Raw genomic sequence first — 18150 nt, forward strand, 5'->3', positions numbered from 1 at the left:
GGACTGTTATCCTTGGTTGCAATTGTGGGTCATGAAAATTCAGTATTTGTTAAGAGTTATTTCACCGTGGGTCACTGCAGCTGGTGTGGCCAGTACCGCTGCTACCAGGGGGAGTCCACTCACTGCATGTAATTATACATGTGGCTTCTAACCTTAAAGCTCATGGATTTGGGAAATAGCAATGGGCTAGGATGAAGTGAGGTGCAGCTATTTCTTCCAAAAAGTGTCTGGAGGCCATAGTGGTTCAAACAGAACTCTATTTACGATTATCCCTTCCAATCTGTACTCCTTAGGTGTATGTGAATGTGTGGTATGTATGTAAAATTACAAGGTGTTAATATGTTAATATTAATGTTAATATGTTATTTTTAACAGATGTTATTTATTTATTTATTTATTTTTCTTTCCTCTTTCAGTTTTTTCAAAGATGGTGCAAATAGTACAATAAACAAATCAGTATACAAAACAACCAGACAAACAAAAACAATAACAGAATAGAGAGACAAAGAAAGAGAGTGAAGAAGAGTAGAAAAAAATTTGCAGAGACAAGGAATCCTCCTCCGGCGATAATGGGTGGTGAAGACGGGCGTAAGATGAACTAGGAGGTAAACACACTTTAAACATTTAACACATAGCTCAACATTGAGACTATCACACTGAACATCACATTGAACGATCCAACGTCGGACATGACACACAAGGGGATTTAAATAAGCAGGGAAACAAACAAGGGGCAGGTGCCACTTGCAGCTGAAGGTTGTCATGATTCCCATGGAAACAATCAGGGTTCCCATGGAAACGCTGATTCTGTGTGCCAGCGCCACCTGAAACACATAAGGGCAAAACGTATACACGCTTTGACCAAAACAGACAGGGAACGATGATGCCACGGTCCTCGTCAGAAAACAACCCAACCTGACAGGGTGACAGGACCATGACATCACCGGAGAGCGCACGGCGGTAACTCACGCATGGCGGTAACTCATGCATGGCGGTCCCTAACAACCGGACCCGTGCAGTCACACAAAGAGGTTACACAAAACACAAGGCAGGCCGATACTGTCACGGTCCTGTCAGGCAGAAACCCAACCTGACAAGGTGACAGGACCGTGACACTGAGTGTGGTGAAGAGAAAGCCTTTCAAGCCTATCAAATGCCTTTTCTGCATCAAGAGATACAATTAGAAATGGTGTTTTTTTTTTTGTGTTGGTTGAGTTGTTATAATAATTAACTATGTTGATTAACCTTCTAGTGTTTTCTGAGGAATGTCTCCCTTTTATGAAACCTGTTTGATTGGGGTGTATAAGAGTTGCGATTACAGATTCCAGTCTACTTGCCAGGGCTTTGCTTATGATTTTTAAGTCTACATTAATTAGTGCTATCGGATGGAAGTTGGAGCATTGAGTAAGATCTTTGTTTGGTTATGGGGTAAGGGAAATGTAGAAAGTATTCATATGATGAGGTATGTTTCCTGTTTCATAAATTTCACAAATAACTTTGAAGGGATCTTTGTCTGTAGAACTCTGGATAACCATCTGGGCCAGGTGATTTGTTATTTGGCATGCAGTGAAATGCTTTGGTGATTTCCTGTATGGACAAAGGTATTTTTTCAATGTTCTGATTGCTCTTTTGATACTTGGGGTAAGGAGACATTCCTCAAATATTTTGCTTCTTTCAATGATGCATTCTGGTCAGTGGTATAGAGATGTGAGTAGTATGATCTAAACAAATCATTCATTTCAGATGGATTTTGAGTTATATTGCCTGATCAATCCATAATTGATGTAATAGTTGATTTTTCAGTTTGCTGCTTTAGTTGGTTTGCCAAGTATTTGCCAGTTTTATCTCCAAATTCAAATTTCTGTTCTCTGTGTTTGAGAAGTATTAGCTCGTTTTTATTTTGTTTAATATATTATTCAGTTCTTGTTTAGTTCTCAGGAGTTCCTTAGTGATTGATTCTGTAGGCCCCTGAGCAGTCAGATGATCCAATCCCTTCACCTCATCCTGTAAGAGTTTTTCTCTTGCTGACTGCTCTTTCTTTTTATATGAGCAATATGAAATAATTTTGCCTCTCATAACAGCTTTAGCGGTTTCCCATAGTGTGCATGCAGATATTCCTTCAGTGCTAATTACTCTCGACAAAGAATGTCCATTCCTTTATAAAAAAGTTGAGAAAATCTATGTCCTTAAGCATTGAGGTATTAAATCGCCATCTAGGAGGTGGATGTGGCTGGTGCTCTGCTAGAAAAGTGATGCTGATGGGGGCATGGTCAGAAACAGTGATAGCATGAATAATTGGGTCAACGATTTTATGTGTTATAGAATTGTTTGTCAAAAAATAATCTATACGGAAATAGGATTTGTGATGCGGGGAATAGTATGAATAGTCATTACTGTTAGGATTCTTAAGCCTCCAGATGTCTGTCAGTCCATAATCTGACATAATAATTCTTAATAAGGGATGAAGAATGGTTTATTTTGCCCATGTCTTCAGACATGATATGATAGGTGTGGGTGAGAAACAGATCAAAATGTAAGTCCTTTTTTTTACTCTAAATCTCCAATTACATTTTTACATCTGAAAGTCACATGTGGTGCCTGTTTAGTTTCACTTTCACAGTTAAAGTGGAGATTTAGAGTAAAAAAGGACTTAAGTATTGTTCTGTTTCTCACCCACACCTAATATATCACTTCAGAAGATATGGATTTAGACACTGGAGTTTTAGATTTCTTTTATGTGATTTTTGGAGCTACAAAGGTCTGATCACCATTCACTTGCACCGTATGGACCAACAGAGCTTAAATATATATATATTTTTAGAAATCTTTGTTTGTGTTCTGCTGAAGAAAGAAAGTCATAGACATCTGGGATGGCATAAGGGTGAGTAAATGATGAGAGAATTTTCACTTTTGGGTGAACTATCCCTTTAACAGCCAGTCAAGTTCTTCCATACGAACGGCACAATAAGAATATAATTTTTATATTTTAAAAATAGGCAATAACAGTAGACATAGACAAGTGTATAGTACAAAGCTGTTGACTTTTTTAAGAAAAATGGAATGCCATACCTTCCACACCAGCCTTTGCACCACACATTTCTTTATGGACCTCACTTTGTGCACAGGAGCATTGTCATGCTGGAACAGAAAACAGCACTACCCAAACTGTTGGAAGCACGTAGTTCTGTAGAATGTTACAGTATGTTTTAGCATTATTTTTTTTGTCTTCATCAGAAGTTAAGTGGCAAATCCATTCATTAGAATGAAATGTCTGCATACTACACTGTGAAAAAACAAACATTTCTGTTGAAAGCTTTTAGAAAGTAAATTAAATGTTAAGTAATAGTAATGTGATTATTTGATAAAGTAATTAGTAAAGTAATCTGATTTCTATTTTAGAGAAGTAATAAGTAATTTGTTTTGAGTTACTTTTTGAGTAACTCGCCCATTACTGGTCTAGGTGTATGCTGTAACATTGCAAATTTTACTGAAATGCTTTGATGGCTCATTCACAAGAAACAGCACCATTTGCTTCCCCATGACTTCCACATTAATCCAGATAAATTTGAAAACAGAGTTTCCATTTTTGAAATGCACTCCGTCCACACTGCCATTTTCAAATGTTTTCCAAAAGTTGCTCGTCCAAACTCAAACGTCTAAAAATGCTCAAATCCCCTTACTGTGCATGCGAAACATTTTTTAGAAGCGTGGTGTGTCTTTTCCATGTACGGTCTGAAATGGAATTGTCCTCATGTTTCACTGCCGGACAACAATTCCAAGTAAACTTCCTTCACCTTTGGAGGAATGCAATGTGAATGTTGTACAAAGTAAGATTTATTTTTAACAACGCTATCAAAGTAGATAGCAGACACAACAGTGCCGCTAAAACATGGGTTGAATGAATCACATGACTTTGTCACGACAACAAATATGTCACCATTTTTTTAATATCTCCGTTTTCCCAGTCCACACTACAAGACAAAGACAGCATTTTCAAATGATCTGTCTCAGTGTGTACGGAAGGCCAAAAGGTAGAGAAAAAGATGCATTTTCACACAAAGTATGGACGTGGCCTTACTAATTAAGCCTAATTAACAGGAAACCTCACAGATACTGATCCTAGTCACGTTATTTGATTAATTTAACTAGGTTTAGTCTGAAATACAAATGAAAATTTTATATGAACAAATCTTTGATTGTTTTTCATTAGAATATCACCAAATTTGCATTATATAAAATAGAACTTGTATTTATTTCTACATACACTTTGCTTTTATTGAAATTAAAATATCAGCTTTATGCATGTTCTTAACAAATGTCTTTGTCCCTTGCTTTGTCCTTTTCAACCTTGTTATGCTGTGAAACGTCTCCCTTTTACAAATGAAAAACAAAATTCCAGGCACCTTTTCCTGAAAATAAGCCTTCTCTGATCTGCCAAAGTGTTTGTGAATACATTATTTGAAATAATATACATTGTACTGTATTTGCATGCCTGTATCCCATGTTAAGAAAGTTGATTCTGTGAATTTGCTGCTGATGCCCCTGGTCGTGTCTTGCATCAGCCATCTACTGCCTGGTTTCTTCAACATCTTATCTAGGGCGGAGCATTACGAGTCACCGAATGTTCACATTTATGTCTCCATCATAAGGTCAGCAAAGGCCCTTTACACTACAACACTATGTACCATATTTCATACCTTATTCACTTCCTGTCTAACTCCCCAGCATGCAGCAGGAAACAGCATGTGTCATTTGATCACTTTATATTGCTGCTCAATCAAGCATGACTTGTTTAAGTATTTAAACATTTGAAAATGCATTTCATACTGACACTGACTTGAATACACCTTTTTTTATGATGAACAGGTTTTCAAATTCTGCATTTTGGTCATTTTTGTGGTTCTTAATGTCAAAAATGTCAAAGCTACACCACCATGCTACAGAAGTTTGGCATAATCTTTTAGTATTATTTGATTAAAAGAATAAAAACTAGTGAAGCAACTAGTGTGATGTGACCAACATGAAGGAAGCCATTATGTTGGCAAGAAAAGTATAAAACAGGAAATGTTGTCTCCGAGGTGACCCTTGTACACCCTCAGGACTGTTTGTAAAGGTCAATAATTCTCTTAAAATATATACACAAAATTATATTTTCAGGCTGTCAAATGGTATAACCAAAGATTATAACCCACTTAATGTGATATAATTTTTGTTAGAATGAAATACTAATTTAAATAAAAACATAGATGAAATTTAAAATAATTTCTTCTATCACAGCCTAATATGCAGAGACAACTGCAAGTAAGCCATTCTTAGATTGATTTCCTCAAAAACTGTGAACACTGTGTCTCTGTGGCGCTATATAAATTGCAGTTTGTTTTGAGTGACCCATTCAGCTCGACACAACAACATTGTCTTGACCAATGGCGTGGGTTTGAGGCATCTGTTTGATCGACCAAAGCTGTTTGAAAACAAAGTTCCGTTCAGTGGCGCTGGTGGTGCAGATATCACACAATTCAGCTTTAAATACATTATACACTGAATTTGAGGTCTTTTTGTTTTATACCCATAATGAAGTCTTATGTTTTCTTATGTTAGAATTTGCTAAAAACTGCTGATTTTGCAGTAGAGGTGCCCTAATAATTATGAGTAATTTGCAAATACTGTGCACATATACCTGAACATTTCCTAGTAATACTTGGCATGGTTCATAATAGTGAGTTCCAGATAAGTTTGTTAAGATAATAATAGACTGTCATCACTTGAGTCACATATCATTTTTGTTTCATCCTCTTTCACAGGAACTTGTTGTTGAAGGGTTGCATTTTAATTCTGTTGTGTTCCCACTGGCTGAGGATGATTGCTGCCCAGCAGGAAGCACAAAATAAACAGGTGATAAGTGATCTTTCTGAATCCAGTAACACAATATTGTTATCGGTGCTGCACATGAAAATCATGGCAGTTAGTGGCAGTTGATCAAGCTGTCAATCCCAGCCATTAGGATGCATGTGAATGATCATTTTGTTTGGATGTATTTTCTTTCTATGATCTTTTAGATGATTATTATACATGTAAATTGAGGGTTTGTTTACAATATAAATGTTTTCAATTGTGTTTACTTGCAGTGCTGGGAGACATTTGTTGGTCAAGAGCTTTATAGGCTGGTTTTGATGGATCTCATATTTGCGATGCTTTACATTGTCTTTGGAGAGTTTCTGTGGGGGTGAGTTCATGTGATTCTGTATGATGACAGTGACTAATGTTCACCGGGGTTTGTTGACACTTTCTGTCCCCTCAGGCTGTGTACACAAAATATGTCATTGAGAAGAAGGAAACTAGTGTTTGACATTTCACGAAATGTTCTGGAGCTCATCTATGGTCAAATGCTTGTGTGGTAATGTCATTTCCCCCTGCTAATCATGAAGAAACATTTAATCCCCACTTGAGCTGTTGTTCAGGTAGTTTCTTTCGAACAGTCTTTTCTTTGTTTTCTTTGCAGGCTCGGTGTTCTGTTTGCTCCGATGCTGCCTGCAGTACAAACTGGGAAACTGTTTCTCCTGTTCTACATGAAAAAGGTGAAGGGATAGTTCACCCAAAAAGGAAAAGTCTGTTACCATTTATTCACCCTCATGTCATTCTAAACTCGTTTGATTTTAATCATGTTAGGCAGAATGTTACTGACAGCGCCAGTCACCATTCACTTTCATTGTATGGACACCCCCATGAATGTTTTTTGTTGTTGTTGTTGTTGTTTTTGCCCCATAATGGGCTTGTGGGGGTCCCTTAACTTTTACACTCCCCCTGGCAGAAGCGAACCTGTTTGTACGATATTGCTTCTGAATAATATCACAACTGCATTGAAGTGGAGAGGCGATGTAGAGAGATTGATGCTTGTAGATGTGATCTCGTGATTGGCACACCTTTTTGCACTGAAATAGTTTAGTACAGATTAATAATTTGACAGCTTTAGAATCATCAGAATATCCACTGTTCAGTGAGGGCTTATTCTGCTCTCACCCCCTCAATAGACAAGTTTGGTGACGAACTTCCAAGCACCCAGGAAGCACTGGAGAGCGACACAGATGAGCACCCTCTTCATCACCCTCCTGTTCTTCCCCTCATTCATTGGGCCCCTGGCATGTGTCATATATACAGTGTGGAGGTATGATAAGAATATTTACATTCACTCTCTTCACGACACTGCCTATGGAGGGCCAAATCTGCCAAAATCAATGCGAAATAAAATAAAACTAAATAAAATAATTTTCCACTATACACTCTGACTGTGAATGTGAAAGCCACACCCCCTTATTATCATATAAGGACAAATAAAATATTTAAATAAATAGACAGAATAAATATACATGGAAATAAATCAATGAAAGAATAAATACAGACATACATACTGTATACGTAAGTACATTTAAATAAAAAGGTATTACAATAATAAGTAGTTTAACTTTTGTTTTGATTGAATGACATGATATAAATAAATGATAAATAAATAGTTAGTTAACACAAATTAAATGCAAACTGCATCTGAGTTCAGCACACAAAACTAATCATTTCCATCAAATTGTATATTATAATGCGATTGTGATTTGTTAAATGGTTCTCTTAGGATCGAGCCGTCGCCAGAGTGCGGGCCATTGAGGAACCTCTACAACATACTCCTCTCAGGCGAACAGTGGATCAGGGTCCTGGAAAATTCGAACTCCAGTATGGCCTGGCTGAGCTGGGCATACACAAACCTGGTGGACAACCCTTTATTCCTTTTCATTATCACAGGCCTGTTACTGTGAGTATTTTTTGCTTGTGGGTTTGGTGGGCACAATACCCACCAAAATGTTGTTGTTCGTTTTTTTGGCGTGATTTGGTAACACTCTAGAATAAGGTTCTATATGTTGACATTTGATAATACATTAGGGATCATGAACGAACAATGAACAATATTTTTGTTCAACATTAAGTTGATGTTAATTTCTAACCATTTTCATTTATAGTTTATGTTAGTTTATAATGCACTTCCCTAAATGAACATATACATCTTTGGTATGTAACGGTTCAAATTTCTGACGGGCTTTATTGTATCGCGGTTTTAGGGTCACAGTTTTGGTATGGTTTGGTACTTGATACATTCAGGAAAAAGATACTGCTCCCAAATCCAAAATGAGAATACGATTTACTTGGTAACAATCACTAAAACAGGTTTCCTTAACTTAAAATGTATTCTAATTTAATTTTTAATAATGAACAATTTAATTAAAAAACACTTGCATTATTATGCTAAATACATCAACATTTCAAACTGAACATATATTCAACATTTGGTAGCATCACTATAGGAAGAATATACTGCTGCTAAAATGAATACAAGAAGGGATGTCGTAACATGGCTTGAGTATTTTAATTATAATCTGAAATACCAAATCTTCATCAAAGGAGTTGGGCTACATACTGTATATTTGGTTATGAACATCCTCAGCACTTTAGTTTTTGTTTTGTGTCAGTCCCAATAAAAACAGAAGGAAGTGGGAGCTGTTTCGGCACCACCTGCACTTCTCTGCGCACGCTATCTATCCCAGGGTAATGTCTGTGGCTTATCTTCGCTGCTTACCATTTTCAACTACACACCAACACATGTAGAAAGTTGTCCCACTTGAGACACAGGCAAAGCATATCAACATACATAGGCTACAGAGCAACAGAATCATAAAGGTGCATTAGCAGAGGTTGTAACTGTGCCTGTCTGTTTGATTCTGTGTTTTCTTCACCAAACCATTAAAGGAATAGTTTAATAGTTTTAATAGTTTTTGTGCTGGCGGAACCAGCACAAAAAGAAACAAAGAAGGCACCCATACTACTATGGGACTAATAACCAGATAGTATAACAGTCTCAATATTAGATTGTTTTCTTAGGAAAATCGACATCCGAAGAATATCGATTTTCGGGAAAAAACAATGAATGAAGGCTTGAATCCGAGCACTGACATCCCGTCAGCATGACACAGGTGTATGCAAAACAAACCAAAACACTTCTCTTTGTAATATAACAAAGTTTATTTATGCAGTAATATCAATTAATAATTAATACAATGCAGTCAATAAACTTCCGACTTACAACTACAAACTAAACAGTGATATGATTAGATATGGAAACCAAAATAATCCTATAACACATGAGGGTGTGTGTGTGTGTGAGAGCGATTGTGTGTGCGTAAGGAGGAACACGCACAAAATGGCGGACGTGACTCTCGTGGAGAGTATGTCACGCGAGACTTCCGGCCAGAGAATATGGCCACGAATGTGGGCGGAGAGAAACCAGTCAATGGCGTCTACCAGTTACCGCGTGTATCCGCTTGTACGATAGCTTAGGGACAAAGCTGAGCTTTATCACAAAGTTATCTACTAGCCAAAAATGTGTGCGAGAACGTTTGTGAGGGGTCGCGTGTGTGTGTGTGGTTAGTACGAGAGAGAGAGAGAATTAAGTGACAGCCCCAAAGCCGGTTTCGCGATCGTGGGAGAGAAAGCAGCTGTTAGTTTATCACTCAGAGACGTGGTGGATGGCTTGTAAACCGTCGAGAGTCTTTGATTCTTTAATGGATAAACTCAGTGTGCCGGTCTCACCCGCAATGGCGGAAATGCACAACAGTCCAATGTGGTTGGACTACAATACAGCAAATCAAATTTGTGATAATTAATACCCTGAGTATTAATAATGAGCGGACATGGCGGTCCGTAAACTGTACAAGCAAAAACCTTGATACACAAGAATAACACACTATAATATTCTGTCTCTGCCCAGACGTAAACCTCTTACTTGAATCGCATGAGGACACAGGTAGAATGCGTTTTCCTCCGTCCTTTAACTCAGACTCGGTTCCTCGAGGCTTGGGTGATGACGGGAGGCCATTTCCTCGCTCTGTCGGTGGGCGGTACGGCTGCTGATTCTCAGCGGGCTGGCGGAGAAATCAGCGACGTCGACTTGATTGAAGATGGAAGAGAAATCTTTTATCTCTTCACTTCTGCAGGCAAACGGATGAAGATGCAGATTGCTCGGCGGTCTCCTTCGGATCCGTTAGAGTGTTCGGTGGAACACAGAGTAATCTCAACTCGTCCAGCGAGATGGAGATTGTATGGCCACAGTTTCAAGTCAGACATTACTTCCTTGTGCCACGAGACTACACCTGAGAGCAGCGATGAGCTGCGTCTACGCACGGCGAGCAAAGTTGCTGGAAGCAAATCCCGGAAGCATCTCAGAGGTATTTCTACTCCTGATGATGTCATGGTTGAGGTGCGTTCTGTCGTGTGCCTCATCCAATAAGAGTTGAGAGTTCGATCCTTTAGTGAGCAAGGCTTCATGGGATTTGTAGTCTGTTTTGGACTCCCTTTGTTTGATTTTGGCGCGATTTTTATCAGTAAGATTTATGACTTGATATGGGGCCTGAGTTAGGTTTTACAACTGTGTTAGGCCTACCTTTGTCTTCTATCTGAATACATGAGGCCCAACATTAGTATCTATTCTCAGTTTGGCCGGAAACATCAGTGCAAAAGCGACCTTCTGTTGATGTCTTCTTCTAAAAATCTTAATTTGTGTTCCGCTGAAGAAAGACAGTCATACACATCTGGGATGGCATCAGGGTAAGTGAAGAATGAGAGAATTTTCATTTTTGGGTGAACTATTCCTTTAAGGCCGAAACCTACTGTGCATGAACACAGACGTGAGCACTTGGCCAATGCATTGCCAATGCGCTGTTGATCTGGTTGAAAATAGATAATGTGCTCTCTTGCATTACTGTGACGGGAACAAACCTCAGTACTCTTGGAGATGATTGAGTTACCTTCAAAAGTCTGTGCCATTTAACTGAATTGTTATCAAGAACCGTTACACCTTAACAACTTTTAATGTTAAAAATCTATAATTAGGCCTATGTGTACAAATCAACAACCAAGATTAATAAATGCTGTAAAAGTATTGTTCATTGTTGTTTCATGTTAACTATTATATTAACTAATGTTAATGTATACAGCCTTATTATAGAGAGAAACAGGTGATTCCTCTTTAATTGTCCTCTCTGTCTATTTCCAGAATCTTTATATACATACACACACATGTTTTGGATGGCCAAAAAAAAGTTATTTCAAAGTTGCAGGAACAAATAAACAATGTGAGTATTATTATTTTCTTTAAATGAGTAAAATCCTTTGCACTCTTGGAGGCAAAACTATTTATTTATTGTTTTACCCAGATTATGAATGTGTAATGCATCTGGATATCTGGATTTATAACTGGATTTGTATATTTTCTGAAAAAAATGTGAGTGGTGCTTGCCATGATGCTGGGGTGTTGTAGGTTGTTGCCAGGAAGTCGCTATGTGGTTGCTAAGATGTTCTGAGTGATTTCTAGGCTGTTACCTACTGGCTCAAGTCAAAAGCGCTCACCCCACATCTTTATGATATTCTGATCTTTGGATATTGCTCAAGTCCATGTTTTTTTCACCTATGTGTTTATTGCAATAGCACACCTTATGTCAATGAGCTGCATTATTTGAGTTATCATTAATGTAGGTATAGCATAAATGGTTTGGGACAAGTTACAGAATTAATTCTTATGCTTAGGCATTTGTTCAGATAGACAAAAGATAAAAGCAATAATGATGTTTGCCTTAGTAATTGCCACAGTAACCTTATAATTATGAAATTTGGTTTTCACCCCATTCTTGGATGCATTAATGGATACATTTCTCCTCAAATCACAAATCACTCTCCTAGGAGGGTGAAGATAAGAAGTTCCTTATAGCTAAGCTGCAGGCACTCAATGAGCAGGGTGGTCATGTGTTATAACTCAAAGCATTCAGGTGAGATTTTCTTTGTAATCCTCTGAATTCTTGTCAGCACATTCCTTTGTCCATTCTGGATGTTTGGTTTTTTTATTTGAGACACAGATCAATTGAAATTTCACGTTGTTGTTTTCCTTCTTCTGAACAGTGTTGTGTGTTTCCGTGACATTGTCAGCTAATGATTGCTTTGTAGAGATATAAGGAAGGCTGGATTCTACAGAACATTTGCAACAAAACCTAATCCAGGAAACATGAGACCTGCAAAACCAGTGCATGGCAAATAAACTAGGATTAGAGCTGCTTGTTGGACTCAAATTACACTTGACCTTTGTTGTGTCCTTGTTGTGTAATCATGTAAAAAATATTTTTAAATATGTTTTTTTTTTATGCCTCAGTTACTTTCTGGTTATACTGTATGTTTTTATTTTTTTTGTTGTTGTCTTGTATCAGTTCTTTTATGTTGCATCTCAACTGCAACATTTTGGTATCTTTGAGGAAATGATGGTCATTTTAAATACAGTTTTAAATGTAATTTAAAGTAATTTAGCATTTCCCATGACATGTTAAAGCGATTCAATTAAGTTTATCGCTTTGCTGTTATTTGGAGGTTTAAGATGTACAAATAAATGCACATTTTAAAACATTTAATGTTGTAAAAGACCAATATTTCTGAATACTTGCTGAATTTGTTGGTGAATGCCAATCATGGCATTCTGCTGTCAAATATTTTTGTATTAAGACAACTGAAGTTTAGAATTTACCTTTGTCTCAGGCAACCAGTTTCCTTAGGACATTATCCTAATGTAACGTCATTATATAATCCCTTATTTGTTGTTGGTGCTGTATTTTATAGTCACTAGAGACAATATGGTCATATGTAATACAAGAACAATGCAGTGCATAAAGTTTTGGTTTCCAAACTCTCATTCAAACCTGTCAGATTTAATTCTGAAGAATGTTGGTCACATGGTGACCAAAGCTAAGAATGTCTGAGCAGAAATGCATTCTATGAGGGAGGATCTTACTTAACTTGACCTGATATCTACTTTATAAAAGAGGTGTTTTTGCTTGTGTTCTCAATATCACGCCATATCAACTACAGGATCTGTCATTCGGTAACCCAAAGGAAGGTACGTGCGGCATGTATTTCTTTTCTTCTTGTACATTAGCTTTATCTTCTTGCATCATTACTTTAAACTATTCTGCATTGCTTAAAGATTAGATTAATGGGTTATCCCTACCGGTTTTGTATAATTGCTTGTTTTATGGTACATCAGCACATAAGCTTGGAATTGTTGTTCTACTGATTATTTATAGATACTATGTTTGTATATCAATGGAATCCACACACTCCTTATACATTCGACTCCCAAAAGAATATGAGGGATCTATTCAGGAATTTGGAGAATGGGTAAACTGTTGTTATATGATGTTGTTTATTCTGTAATATTTGTGTGATGCTAAGAGTATGAGATTTACAACATAGATGTTTTCCTGTTGATCTTTTTCACAGGACCATGGGATTGTTGTGATAAACCTAATTCCATGTTTGACAGAGACTGGACTTCGGTCCTACTTCCAAAGGTTTGGGACAATTACAGAATGTGTTGTAAGTGCTTTTATATTGGATACATTTAAAGAAGGGTAGAACAGCACACATCTCAAACTTCTCATTGGTGGCTTATGTTGTGAATCACTATATTGTGAACATGAATTCGAGCTCTAGCAATGGTGTTTATCCAATAAACATTCAGACACTCATGATTTAATGACCTGCGACAAGAATATGAGTTTTCACATTATACCAACACAGCTGGTATTAATCAACATCACTGTAAAATGTGCTATCGTACATCTTCATTGTAGATGTTGAAAAGTACAGTGCTATTATAGAGAACTATGGAAGCTGGATCCTGTCACGGAATAAAAAAAATTAAAAAAAATCCTTTTACAGCGTAAAATCAGTAGTGCAGCAAGCATACGCAGCGTCTTGTTCTCTCCTTTCAGGGAAAGTCATAACCAGAGTGTTCTCTTTGTAGTCAGTCACTTCAACACTACGTTAGTTGTTGACACTTTGTGGAATCTATACCATTGCGCCATGCTACTGAGTACACACACTTCTCGCACTACTAGCCAAGAGGATAGAATACTGCAGACATGATCTGCAGAATCATACAGGTCCATTATTGGAGGTTGTAACTGTGCCTGTCTGTTTGATGCTGTATTTTCTTTCTGTTTTCGATCACCATACAAGTGCAGCACTTTTAAAGGGCAGAGCATGTGCAATTTCTGTGCCTTGTCTGAATCAAAGGGAGGAGGAGAAAAAGCATTCAAGGTTAGGCACATAAGAAACTTTAGGAACATAACCACGCCTAGGCTTGCCTTAGACAAACCAGGCCCAAATAGCAGACACATGCTTCACTGAAGCCAGAGCGAGTAACAATGTGGTGTTCAAAGAAAGTGCTAAGTCCTAGACTGGGACAGTAGCAGGACGACTGGGTCTGAGCCGACTCGCTCCACTTTATAATCAAAGGGTGCTTGCCCACAGATAAACTGCCCAACGGGGCATGGTTTGCCGCTATGGCATTGACATAGGCTTTGAGCGTGGATGGAGAAAGTCCTGCATCCAACCGCTTTTGTAAGAAGTGCAGCACTGTATGTAGTGAAATCAGCAAACATAAAAGGCATATAGCTGCCTTGTTGAAGGGGCTCTGGCCTGTAATATGGTATTGAGCACCGGCTGTGACAACCAGATTGTGTCAGATGAGCCCCGTTTAGAGGCCAGACATCAAGTCTTCACAGCTCCAGCTGGGGATGCCAGATCGTGACTCAGATCAGACTGTGAACCTGCACAACTGTCCAAAAAGCTCTCAGAGCCATGAGGAATGCAAGCAGTTCCAGGTGATTTATGTCCACATTGTTTGAGCACCTTGCCCAGGTCCCAAAAACCAGACGACCATCGCACAGAGCTTCTCAGCCTGTGTTGGATGCGTCTGTCGTGACAACTCTGCGTCTGGCCACTTGGCCGAGTGCTATGCCCTTCTCACGCCCTTGTTCATTGATCAGACTTGCCAACATGGCCATCAACTCGGATTTCATACCAAGAAGGAAACTTGCCACCACACTTTTGAGGCCAAAGTGTTCCAGACACTGTATGTAAGCAATAGATGCCTGTGCTTGCACCTTTGTTCCTCTGACTGTGCTAAAAACAACCAATCGTTGAGGTAGTTTAATACATGGACACCACAGCCCCAGCAGAGTTACTGCCGCATCAACACATTTCATTTACGTGCAGGGAGAAAAAGACAAGCAGAAGTTCTTTGAGCTGGTATGCAGTCCCCTGGAAGGCAATCCTCAAAACGGCCTGTGACGAGGGGCGATCTGCACATGAAGGAATGCGTCAGTCAGATCGGTTGACACTAATTCTGTTGAATCATCTTGAATGGAATCTTGCTGAGTGTTTGATTCAAGCATCTCAAGTCCAGTATGGCCATAGCACACCATCCTTCCTGGCGCTAGCAGAATGTAGCAGCTGTGGTAGCTTTTCTGTACAACATGAAAAATGCATGCTACATATCGCATCTTTGGCTAGGAGGGATTGTACCTCTGAGCGCAAAATCTGCACATTCTGCACTGTGACGTTGGAGTAGAGGATGCCGTATAGCGAGATGGATGCCTTATGACTGAAGCCCATAGTCATGAGTAGTTTTGTGTCTCATGCAACTTCAACGGAATTCGAGAACTTCATTGGAATGTGACAATCATGGCACAGAGCCAACCGCAACACAAACAGTGAACACACTGTAACCGTGTTCTCATTCCCACCTCGTTTACAGCAGAGAAGCGAGTGAGCTACTAAGCGACATGAAGGTGCCTAAAATCTTAGTGTTGCGACATGGCAGTCTTCTAGCATGGCATCAACAACAGTAAAAACAGGCAGCGAAGTGACCACAAACTGTGCCACAAACTTGTTCCCGGCTACAGTGGTACGCTTGCACACATTTGCAGATGCTATCTTTCACTCACTTCTTTGAATGGATGTGACATAAAAGGCACAGCACTTACAATTTTGTGAAACATTTGAGAAGTAATTACATTAATATACTCCGATCCTAAACATATCGAGACCAAAACAGTGTTCTTTCATTTAGTTCTTGTATGAGATGTGAAAGGCACAGCAGTGAGCAGCTGATGCTTGGTGGTTTTCACAGGTGCACTAGAAATGGCTGACCCACTGGCCAGTGAATGACTACTGAACTAGGGAGCTGACTGAGACAAGCCACTAGTATTTGTGATGGACTAGTCAAATGTGAAATAAAATTCCCTTGTCATGTGTGACTTTCCCTTAATGAACAGATCAAGACTGACAAGACATCAGGTTGGCCAAAGGGTGTGGGCTTTTTCAGATATTCATCTACAGAGGAGGCTGAAGCACCAGAGGCAGCTGGACCGCCACATCTTGGAGGGTTTCAGACAGATATCTACAGAGTTGTAATACCAAAGGTGAGTCAAACTACTGTTTTTGCCCTAACATCTTAAACATTTATGATCAGATATGAAGCAGCAAGACAATCAGTTTATCGTCTGTCTGTCCTGAACAGGTTGCAGAGGCAGATAAAAACTCTCCAATACCAACACTTCCATACAAACATTCACATGAACTAGGAATGGCGTACAAACACATCAACAGTCGCTGGCTGCAGTGATTTACACTAAACCTCATCCTCTGATTTTACTCCCAACAAATGTGAACTAAATGTGTCTGTATGTTACACCAGTTTATTGTCAAATTTTATACTTTCATTATCACCTTCATACTACTTTTTGATGTGATTTTATGTTTATAAAATGTTCTACTGTTAAGAATGCCTTTATTAATGTCTTTAAATGCTGCATAAATTAATTCTCAAAGCAGTTCTCATTGATTTACAAGGTATATTTCATTACTTTTATTTATTTCCTTAATTTGCCCATTAATGTAACTATTGAGGTTACACAGGAGATTCCACATACTGTCCAGATGATGGCAGGGTTTTATTAATGAGTTATTTTCAAAAAATGTTGACAATTCAAAATATTTCCATAAAACCTGAGAGTATAAATGTTTTAATATCTTTATATTATTTTTATTCATAAAAGACAATTTGACTGTTGTTCTTTATTTTTTTTACTATTTAATTTTGTTGCACGAATGAAGGGTTTTAACACCAGTAACAAATTCTCTTAAAAGTTTAATTTTCTAAGATGGTGTCAATAGCTTCACAAAACATACACTACTGATTAGACTGAAAAAATAAATAATACCATTGAATTATTCTTTTTTATCTTTCACATAAACATTAAACAATGTAACACCAAGGACAAATTTAAATGAATCATGTGAAAAAAAAAAAAAAAAAAAAAAAACTTTTTCAACATCTTAGGGAAATCAGTATATTGCACATTTGAGCAGCCTCTTATTCCTCTGAACTTTGATCTGGAAAGTTCTTTTCCAAAACTTTCTGTATTTTAAAAATACACATTTTTTTTTTTTAAATTGATAACACCAATGACATAATATCAAGGGACATTCTTTTTTAATTATTACAATTTTTATTTTTTGCTTTTTTTCCCCACACTTGTTAGGTCTTTCACTAATGCTTTTGTAGGGGAATATAGATAGACCCACTAGAGAGAACAGTATGAACAATGATGACCAGGAGTAAAAGTTGAGTTTCAATCAGTTTCAATCAGAGAGTTTACTGAAGACAAAGTTCTCATAATTTCCAAAAGGCTAAAGACAGAAACTGAAATTGAGTTTCGGGAGAGGGAGAGCCACATGCATCTGCCATGTGTGTATTTGTGTTTGTGTCTTTTTTTTTTTTTTTTTTTTTTTTAACAATCAAAGTAATATTTTAATAGGAACTTATACAAAAAGACACAAAAACAAATACATAAACTGCAGCTGCGTGTGGCTCTCCCTCTCCCGAACTGCTGCATTCTGCTGCACTTATCCCTCTCCTCGGCTGATTAGCCCGATTGGGGGCCGGGTGTGCGTAGTCATGGCCCAGCCCCGCCCTCCTCCTTCTCACAAGGATCTTAACTCAAACTAATTTGGATTGACATCATCTCTCACAAGTACAGGTTTTCTGATAGGTGAACAGTACAGATAATTCTAGGAACATCCAAACACAGTGTTCTATTCAACTACGTGAATACAATCATTCAAAAGATTATATTTTAAACACAGGTTGAGTCAAGTTGGTCAACAGATACAGGTCAGAGGTCAGTCATAGATTGAGAGGTCTTCTCTCCTTTTAGGTTTAAAGGC

At 38.1% G+C, this 18150-nt stretch overlaps 2 protein-coding genes across 4 annotated transcripts in view; both read left to right on the forward strand.

Moving 5' to 3' along the window:
* LOC127450326 (transmembrane channel-like protein 6) overlaps positions 1-12483 on the forward strand; it is a 35122-nt gene extending 22639 nt beyond the window's left edge. The window contains exons 12-21 of one of the 2 annotated variants that reach the window (XM_051714337.1): positions 4510-4649; positions 5802-5892; positions 6126-6223; positions 6299-6394; positions 6500-6575; positions 7029-7162; positions 7622-7798; positions 11090-11168; positions 11773-11858; positions 11989-12483. In XM_051714337.1, the coding sequence (XP_051570297.1) occupies positions 4510-4649; positions 5802-5892; positions 6126-6223; positions 6299-6394; positions 6500-6575; positions 7029-7162; positions 7622-7798; positions 11090-11168; positions 11773-11844 (963 nt within the window). In that variant the 3' untranslated portion in view covers positions 11845-11858; positions 11989-12483. The remainder of the gene's footprint in view (positions 1-4509; positions 4650-5801; positions 5893-6125; positions 6224-6298; positions 6395-6499; positions 6576-7028; positions 7163-7621; positions 7799-11089; positions 11169-11772; positions 11859-11988) is intronic. The other variant, XM_051714338.1, reaches the window with a different exon arrangement.
* A 142-nt stretch (positions 12484-12625) lies between these two features.
* LOC127450422 (heterogeneous nuclear ribonucleoproteins A1 homolog) lies at positions 12626-17594 on the forward strand. Of its 2 annotated transcripts, none has more exons than XM_051714533.1 (5): positions 12626-12970; positions 13158-13251; positions 13354-13449; positions 16197-16343; positions 16442-17594. In XM_051714533.1, exons 2-5 carry the CDS (start codon positions 13177-13179, stop codon positions 16544-16546), a joined length of 423 nt encoding a protein of 140 aa, XP_051570493.1. In that variant the 5' UTR covers positions 12626-12970; positions 13158-13176; the 3' UTR covers positions 16547-17594. The 2 variants fall into 2 exon arrangements, with proteins under 2 accessions (XP_051570493.1, XP_051570494.1); XM_051714534.1 differs by having other exon boundaries at positions 13354-13424; positions 16442-17222.
* The last annotated feature ends 556 nt before the right edge of the window (positions 17595-18150 follow it).

The sequence above is a fragment of the Myxocyprinus asiaticus genome, chromosome 13 (assembly GCF_019703515.2).
Source record: "Myxocyprinus asiaticus isolate MX2 ecotype Aquarium Trade chromosome 13, UBuf_Myxa_2, whole genome shotgun sequence".
Taxonomy (NCBI): domain Eukaryota; kingdom Metazoa; phylum Chordata; class Actinopteri; order Cypriniformes; family Catostomidae; genus Myxocyprinus; species Myxocyprinus asiaticus.